Source organism: Megalops cyprinoides, chromosome 5 (genome assembly GCF_013368585.1).
Source record: "Megalops cyprinoides isolate fMegCyp1 chromosome 5, fMegCyp1.pri, whole genome shotgun sequence".
Lineage (NCBI taxonomy): Eukaryota > Metazoa > Chordata > Actinopteri > Elopiformes > Megalopidae > Megalops > Megalops cyprinoides.
In genome coordinates, this window is record NC_050587.1 from 28,667,990 (window position 1) to 28,677,767 (window position 9,778).

At 39.0% G+C, this 9,778-nt stretch overlaps 1 protein-coding gene across 1 annotated transcript; it reads left to right on the forward strand.

Annotated features, from left to right (window-relative positions):
- On the forward strand, positions 1-9,778 carry LOC118777907 (ubiquitin-conjugating enzyme E2 L3). The gene is made up of 4 exons (XM_036529158.1): positions 1-69; positions 5,150-5,245; positions 8,613-8,799; positions 9,086-9,778. The coding sequence occupies exons 1-4, from the start codon at positions 43-45 to the stop codon at positions 9,238-9,240; spliced, it is 465 nt and encodes a 154-aa protein (XP_036385051.1). The 5' UTR covers positions 1-42; the 3' UTR covers positions 9,241-9,778.

Consider the following 9,778-nt stretch of genomic DNA (forward strand, 5'->3'; position numbering starts at 1 on the left):
CTGCCGCCGCCGTGTATTCTGGGATCATTCAGTAAATGCAAGATGGCGGCGAGCAGGAGGCTGCACAAGGTAAATCTCGAGATCAATCCATTTTCGGTTCTTTAAAACATAGCGAAAATTTTGTCATCTTACTCGATCGGTTGCATGTGTAAAACAAAGAAGAACATTCTATCCAGCCTCGATACTTGTTTTGCCCCTGTAGAGCAAATAATTAGTCTTTTGAAAGCGCTAAATATAGCTAGCTGTTGTGGCAGTGAGTAAGCTCGCTAGTCTAGGTAGGCACCGGCATATTAGGCCGTGGTCGTAGACTCCGGGTTTTTCGGACAAGGGAAGTGTCTTTCGTTCCTAGCCAAGACCGCAAACTGATTATCCAGTTGGTTGGAATATTAATCTGTCTGTAACATTATTTGAAATTACGGCAATACAATTTTTGTCCTTAAAGTATTTTCATTTTCATTTGAAAGCGAAAGTGTTAGCTTCCTAGTTAGCTGGACGGGGTAGAGGACGGTTGGGTTCGCTACAGCTAGGTAGCTGGCTACTTTCTGTGACACAGGAAGTGCAGTATTTCAAACATTAGCTTGTTAAATTCGCTAACAGACGATTGTCTGAATTGTTGTGGTTTTATTACAGATTTGTTGTTGTATTGAAAGAATGCGAGAATATTAAATTAGGCAACATTTGTACTACTTTAATTAGTGCAGTCTGCGTCATTATACATACAAGGTAACGTCAACTATAGCCTACATGTTGTTGCTTAGCTAATCAGGTCTTCAAAGATACGCCTAGATAGTGTCAGTTCACAATGGGTAGTTAGCTGCCATGTTACCTCTTGATCAACCTAAAGAGTTTGTGGAAAATGCGATTTCAGAACTTTTCTTAACCGCTGTTTTTGCACAAGTACAATTGTAGCTGTTTGCGTTTGGCGAAATTAATATGCTCGCCTTATTTAAAACGCTAACTTGGAATTTGGAACTTGATACAGGCACCTAACTGAGACAATTTAAAAGTGGCTGCCTATTTTGAAGTGTATGGTTTTTTGTGTGAAATGTTCGCTTTTTAGGTTGTTTATATAATTTAATGAATGTGTTACCGTTTTACTTCTTTTATTTAGGGTGTAATTATTTTCTTAACCAAAACAGTAGTCTAGTTGCCTTTTTTTGGGGGTTCTTGGAGTTAAAAATGGTATAGCAGTCGGCGAGCAAAGCGTTAATGTAAACGCTGACATATGTAGGCACATCGAACTTATGAAGGTACTGTGTGTACGTATACGGAACTGATGACTGTCAGTTATTTATGGTATGTGTTCACCTCAAAGAAGATAGCTTAGCGAATACATTTCGTACGTGTAACCAGGTTTCAAATGCTGCAGTACAACCAGGGATCTTATGACATGTAAAACTCATAACCTAGTTCCTTATCCAGTGAGTTCTTCATACACTTACAAAGAGGGGTGTGGTTTTTGTACATACTGCCTGTTGCAATAACATTTCAGTTCAGGCTGGTAGACTTGGAACGATTAAGAAAGACAATCTGATGTGCGAAGAGGTGATAAATGAAACGTGTCCTCAAATGAATAGCAATACGTCGTTTTATGAACACTTTTTTTTTTTTTTACATATAAATAATTGCTTTCTTTTTTTTTTTTTAGAACAAATTAACTAATGAAAAAGTGAGATAGTTGGGAAAGACTGTCTTTGTTTTTATAATGATTTTTATTATTATTGACGGCCATTAAAATTGTCAACCTTTTGGAAGTATGGCGGCTAAGCTTTGTCACACTAGCATTGGCACTGGTATTGTCTTAAAAATGGACATAGCAAACTACCTCGTGTTTTATAGCAAGTTGCAGATTGAAAAAAAAAACAAAGCAAGGTTCATGACATATGGTATGTTGTCACGAGTGAATTATTTGAGTGAGAATACTTATCAAGTGAAAGATTTATAAATGTCAATTAGAGGCTAAATGAAGTCTCCATCAACATTTGCCCAATTGTTAAATAAAAGGTGAAAAATGTATGTAATCTGCTACACAAAATATCACCTTGGCTTAGTTTAAATGCTACCTTTGTGTGCAGCACCTTGTTTGACTTAAGATCACTAGGGCTTTCAGGAAGCCCCTAATTCATATTTGGGATGCTTGCCGCTAAGGAGCAAATGACAGTTTTTTTTTTTCCAGAATGCAGCCTCACCCTTTGTTCCTTGTGCACTGCAGTCGAATGGACAACTTCAGGAGCAGCAGCAATTGTAGAAGTGTATGAAATGTAGAAGTGTTTTTGTATAATGATCTGTTGTATTTTTTAATTTCTAATAAAATTTAATAAAACTGGAAAATTTTGAAGAGACAGTGAAACAGTGGAAAAAATATGGGGGGTGATGGTTTTAATCCAAATGATACCCAAAAACCGATAAAATGGCAAGACCTTTACTGATGTTTCATGACCTCTGGGTCACTTTCATTTAGGCTGAGAGTACCTGGGCTAGGTCTGAGTTCAAAAGGGTTTTTAATTTTTGTATTAAACATGAAGTACAATCAATTAAAAAAAATTCAGCTGGCCGTAATCATGGACTTTTCTTGCAAAAGCTGAGGACGTAAACAAACCCTTTATTGATTGAGTTTGTGTGGAATGGCTTCTTGCTGCATTTGGGGCAGGCCAGCATGTCTCTAATTAGGTGTGTGCATTTGTGCTGCAACCACAACAGTGCCTGTCTGTTGGGGACCAATTTGTAGCCACAACTGTGACGAAGAAGCAAGTGGTCCCTCTGGGGTGGTTTTAGTGCGAAATGAACTGTTGCTCTGAATGTAGCTGCTCTGACAGGGCCAACAGAAAGGGAGGTCAGCTGCAGTGGGTACTCAGCTCTGTCAGTCAGAATGGTCAGCTTGAGAAGGAGATGAGTAAGCTTTTTTTTTTTGTTAATGTGGCTGCTCAGCGATAGCTTCATTTCCAATATTCCACCTTCACTGTAGCCATGTCTGGGGCAAACTGGTAGTGTTTCTACTGGAAATTGACCTAGCCAGTACTTGTTGTGATGGTTTTTGTCTAAGTCCCCAGTGAATCAAACAGAAGTAATCATGTTTGTCGTGTGGAAATTACTGTAGTCACCGAGTGTCTTTAAATGTTAACTCCTTGTTTGGTAGTGAGGTCTTATTCTCATGTTATCAATAATTTACACTACAAAATAAACTTAACAACCTATATGCTGGAATAGTATATAATCACATCAGTTGCCACATTATTTTTCTAATGCTCTCTCCAAAGCAGGAATAACAAAAGCAGCATTTCTTGAGCAAATACACAAATTTGGTGAACAATTTTATATACAAGGTGTTTCAGTGTCTGCAGCACTTGAGTATAAGGTGAGATTGTCAAATGAAAACATGCCTCCATGTTCGATTGTATTGAAGCAAGAACAGCCTGCCTACCAGTGGCAGCTCGTGCCTTTCTTGGTATCTCGGAACTTTTCCCCTGTTTTCAGACCCTGCCCTATACGTCCATATGACACTTTATCTTTATTGTCAGAGCATACATATTAACTCACTTAGACAGCTCTCAGCAACAGCAGTGCTGTGAGTATCATGTTTAGTATGTTTAACGTTATGGTGTGATACACCACTATTATTGCAAAAGTGCGTTATGCTAGCTGTGACTGTTCTAGACAGTTTGCCCTGCCTCTGAATATCATAGTCCAATCAGCGTCAAGTTGTGTTCCGTGGAGTACTGCCCCTTTCGAGCGATTTCAGTCTGGTTTAAAATCACCCAGATCGCTCTGATAGACTCTCATGCTAAGGCAATTTTTTTTCGAACTGCAGGCACTGCAATGCAATCTGTATGGGTTCCAGCTGGGCTTGCACTAACGTGCTTTCATCATATGTAGCCTGGTGTAGGGATCACCGGGACAGCCAGTGATCTTGTCACATTCAAGGTCAACATGGCTAATGTTACCTCAACTCAGAGCAACTCGATCGTGTCATTAAGAGAAATACCGTTCAGTCATCGTAGTAATCAGGATAAATGGGAAACTAAAGAATTAGGACCACCCAGATCAAATTTAAACATCAAGCAAGTATCTACAAAGGGGGGGGGAAATCGTATAACCGGGGATTTTCGCAGAGCTGGTATGAGCGGAAAACGTGGCTAGCAGGCCGAGAAGTAGCTAACACTTTGTTTGCAATGTGACAATGTCTAGCTGTTAATTTACCCATTGAACGGGTCGTCTTAGCCATCATTACAACAATTGCGCCCCCCCCCCCCCCCCCCCCCCAAAGACAATTCATGCCAATTTTTGCACATGCTTAGGTCATGGCTGGCTACTTTTATTTTAGTTTATTAAAGAAGGGAAGCAGAAGCACGTTAAAAGGAAAAACTAATTTTATAGAAATATATTTATATACTTATAAACATTTTAAAAAAAGCACATTTTTTCAAGTCATCATTTTCCTCCGTTTTGTAATATCATGATAAATATTGTATCATGGACATGTTATTGTGGTATTATCGTACCGTGAGTTTTTGGTATCGTTACACCCCTAATTAGGACTGTAGAAATTGCTTATATAGGTGAGTAACACTAACAATCAGATCAGTAGGGAGCCATACTACATTTATAGTTCATAGCAAGGTACATATCTAGCATACCAGCTAGTATGTCAGTAATGTCAGCTAGCTAGTTATTCAGTACAACACACTGTTCAGTTTTGATGAACTTAGTTTTACTACACATTAAATTTATAATATGAGCCAGAAGGTGTGTAAAGGTGTTGCTGAACATGCTAGTTACAGTGAGTCACCAGCGATACCTAACCCTAAACATTATGCATGATGCACAACATCCCAGTGAAGGTCATGTAAACCTGTTTGCACGTGCCACTGAATTAATATTACAAACATTACAGTTTTTGAATTTTAACGTAATTGTAAGATTTAGCTATGATCTGTACAAATTGAGACATAAGCAATAAAGTATTTGTTCCGAGTTGAATATTTGTTTGTAGCTTTGTTGCGGGCTTGAGACTTTGATGCAATAACTGTCTAGCATCTGAATAAAATGTAATATGTGTGTGAACAGTCTCACTGGCTGGTTCTGACATGTATAGGAATTGCAGTATAGGCATGTACTTACTCTTGATGTGTTCTTATTTGATGTTTTGCAGGAACTTGAAGAAATCCGCAAATCTGGAATGAAAAATTTCCGTAACATCCAAGTTGATGAATCAAATATTTTGACTTGGCAAGGGCTTATTGTTCCTGTAAGTATTCCATATTTTCAATAACATGGAAAGATTGTGCAGCAGTAAGTCTTTAGGGCCCATTATACTGCATTCAGGGCTAGACTGTCCTTTTAGAATCATAGAAACAGCTTATGTTTGAAAGCTTTCCTGTTAGAATTTCATCTTTTCTTACCTGAACTGCAGTGATGCTGGGATAGAAATAGAAATGTATGCTAATAATATCAATAAAAAACAAACTTTCTAAGTCCTTCAGCATTTTAACTGCAACCTGACTCAGGCCTGCAAATGAAATTAAAATGGCCATCATTTTATCACAGTGAAGTTTGGAAGTAGGTGGTGAATGGTTAATGCTAACTACTGTTAATGCCTATCCTAATCTGTGTGTCTAGGAAGTGTAGTTGACTAGTAGCTACATAATAAGCAACTGTGCAAATGATATAGTAGATATAGATATTTCAGCTAGCTGAGAATAGTGTTTTTTGGTTTTATTTTGTGGCTAAATTTGAAAGAAAAAAAAGAAAAAGAAAAAAAATGAGCCTGTCAGTCTCTGAAAGAACAGTGGCCTTAATGTTGGCATTGAACTATGGAGTTAAATGCCTTGCTTATTGGCAACATATTTAGCAATGAAGAGGCAGTCTTCAGTTGTTTCCTGAAGGCTGGCAGGTCATGTTCATAACAGCTGGGCTCACCATCAGTGAAACAGGACAACATACTTGTGGTTGTCCAAATCATGGAAGTTCAGTTTCTTGGGTGAATGGGGGGAGTGCCCTTGCTCCTGTAATACGTGCTGACGAACAAACACACTCCAGTGCCAAGGCCTATTCCTTACAACCACTGTTTGACCAGAAGGTGTGTGTATGAGCAAACTCTCAAAGTAGTGATCAGAGCTCGCCTGTTCCTGTGACAGCATTATTACTATTAAACGCAATGCTTGGTGGGACCCAGAGCTACAGACGTTTGAGGGAGTGTTAGTGTATTGTAAATACCCTTCTTGAAACTGGCTTCATGACTTGTAAGCGGGCAGAACAAGTCTGAATTCGCCTCTTTTATGCTTTAGTGTTTTTGAGATTACATTACTAAAAAAAAACAAGTGAATAAAATACTGAATAATACATGAACAATGACTATATTGTATACTGTAGCACTGATGGTATTTTAGCCTTTGCTGGTGGATGAGGCAGGACTGCTGGATGTTTTTTCTGCCTGTGCTCTGCCTACCACCCAGCACCCTGTTCCAAACCCTACTAAAGTGTAATGTTAGCTGTGAGTGCATTACTGTAATTGAAGGTAGTATCATTCTTACACATCACTGTTTTGTACACAGTGAATCAAGGTCAGCTATATTTAACATGACCTTTATTAGGTTGTGTGTGCTCAATCACCAAGTTCCTATCTATTGTGCAGCCCTGCTCTTGATCTTGTTGTCGTGAAATGCATTTAATCTTACCGTGAGGACCTTATAGGTTGGTGCAGAAAAGAGCATCTGTCAAATAAATGAATGAATGAGTGAGTGAATGAACAGGAACTCACTTGCATGGAAAGACTAACTACCTGTCCCAAATATAATTCACAAAAGGTACAAAGTCACCTAGCACTAATAATCTGGAGGTAAGTCAGACACATGTGACCACATTCAAGGAAATCCATGCCACCATTGTAGAAACATGCAAACTGTTCAAAATCAGTCTCATCAAGCTGGGTACCTGAGAGAGCAGCTTTGCATCCTGCATAGTATGATGCTTGGGAGAGTTGTGGGAAAATTAGTCTGCACTGAATAGGGTACCTCCTGGTTGGTTTATTAAGATTTTGATACACTTTAGATGTGTAATATGTCTGGTTATTCAGAAACATGTTCAGTTAATTGTGTTATTAATGAGACAAATATCAATGGTAATTTTGTGTAACTAAGTAGCTGCACCACAGCAAGATACTTAATGTAATTGTATACGTTGCAGGGCACCAAGTATTTTTTATTGTCTTCTGTTGAACTGTAGGGTACCTTTTTCTGTGATTTTTCCTAATTTACCTGTTAGACCTCAAGACATTTTCTGTTCCATTATTACTGAAATACTGCTTCTCGCTTTCTACTTGCTCACTAAGTGGAACACCTTGTCTACTCTTCTGTGTTGAATTGGCGTGTGCAGTTAAAAAGCAGCCCACCTTTCCGTAGTTAACTGAACCTACTGCTGTCACAGCAAAGCTGTTCCCATATGTTGACTAAATATGCAATGTGCAAAACAGAATAGATCCTCGGGTTCTGTAGTTTTTCCCCCTTTCGGTTCTTTTACAGTCTAGCCATTGTTATTAAACATGCTATGACAATTAGCTGAAATTTTGTATGTTTTTTGGTTGTCAAAGAAGTAGCTGTACAGTTTGATAGATTCGGCTTACTAGTTTTTTATTGTACTATTTGAGCTATTTTATTTCTGTGAAATCCACACACTTAACTTCTTCAGTCATTTCTACCCAGATTAAATTTTCAATGTGTTTGAAGCATATGTCGTTAGTTCTATGAATGTATGAATGCCTCTTTTGCTTGCAGCAAGTGTTTGCACTAGAATTCCCACAGTCCAATCTGACCCCAGCAAGACAGAAAATGACAAGCAGACAAACATGCTCAGAGAGATAGAAAGAATGAGGTATTAGCTGATAGAGTTGGTGGGTATTTCTGTAATGTCATTTAAAGAAAACACATGCAGCTGTTTTACAGATGTTGTTACAGCCAGCCAACTTAAGTTATCAAGATAAATGGCAAGCATTTTGCTTGAAATGATTATCAGGACCAGGAAATGTTAGATTAGTTAATCCATGATTATTATAATAGTAGGGCTGTATGACATCATCTTCACTAATATGCAGTCTTTTATGAGGCTCAGGTCACTTTCAGCCTAACACCGGGAATGTTGCAGTTGTAATTGAGAAGTTGTTTACTGAGTAAGGATATTGGCTCGTGTTTTACATTTTATCAGGTACAGTGTAAAAAAGGCAGTCCTGAAGATAAATGATGAGGAAGGGTCTAGTCAGGAGGACATAGAGGAAACTTCAGAGAGGAGTCAGATGGGGTTTCAGTGCTTTGGAAAGGTTTAGAGAAAGGACAAGGGAAATTGCTGTGTGTAACACCTATAAAACTAAAATTATGTGTTGGGCAGGAAAGGCAAAAAATCCCAGAACTAATTCAGAATCAGTTTCAATAATTAATCAGTATTATATCATATTGAAGTGGACTCAAAAGCTGAAATCAGCAGCTCAGAACTGCTACCCATTGTAAATGACATGGAGCTGGCAATGTTTATTAGCTTGTATAATTTCATTTTACTGAGACTCAGGTGTGGTGGAAAGGCAGACCTCAGGACTGATGTGTGGTCTGGTGTGTGTCTTCTTTAAGGACAACCCCCCTTACGACAAAGGAGCATTCAGGATTGAGATCATTTTTCCTGCTGAGTATCCTTTCAAGCCCCCCAAGATTACATTCAAAACAAAGATCTACCACCCCAACATTGACGAGAAGGGCCAGGTCTGCCTGCCAGTGATAAGTGCCGAGAACTGGAAGCCAGCTACCAAAACTGACCAAGGTAGGTGCTACTGATGCTGCTGCTGCTGCTTCCAGCGTGCGGATCAGTTTAGAAACCTTTTTGGAGTTGTCTGCCATTGCACCTTTGTTATCTTGCTTTTTAATCAAGGTTATGTTGCGAACGCAACAAAAGAGTTGTGGAAAGGAGTTGGCTGAGGATACACTGACATGATGGGGGAGACTTGAGTTTCAGGGTTGTAATGACAGCACCTCAGTCACCATGTGGTAGATGCTGGGAAGACTCATGATTTTAACACAAGTTTTCATTTTCTTTTCTTCTCCACCAGTAATCCAGTCCCTCATTGCCCTGGTCAACGACCCCCAGCCAGAGCATCCCCTGAGGGCTGACTTAGCAGAGGAATACTCAAAAGACCGTAAAAAATTCTTTAAGAACGCAGAAGAGTTTACAAAGAAACATGGTGAAAAGCGACCAGTGGACTAATAATTTGACAGTGTGAAACCCCCCTCCTCTCCTTTGCCCTGTTCCTCTGCCCCTCTACCCTCTACTTCCTAGCCTACCCATCCACCCACACACACACGTCATGCTAGCGGGCCCGGAGCAGTGCATCTCAGTCGCACCTCAATCTTGAAGCAGGACTCTTTGTGAATCAGATGAATTTTACACCTTTTGGTGTTAGCTTGAGGCTGTTACTAACTTTCTACTGTTTTCTTAATGTAAAAAAAGACAAAAAGAGAACAACCTGTAAAGATGGGGAACTAAGAGGAAAGAAAAAAACGCAACATTTAGTTCCACTTTCTTTGTTTAAAATCACTGCTTGAGTATAGTACACTGCATACAATTTTGACTGTTTTCGAAGCAAGATACTACGCCCTTCAGGAAGTGATGTTAATACCATTTTTTCTTTACTGTCTGATGTTATTTCTCTCCAAAAAGAATATGTCTTTGTAAAAAAAGGAAAAAAAACTTAAGTAAATTACAGGCACTTAAAGCAGCAGGGTCCTGGAGGTGTGTGACAAAA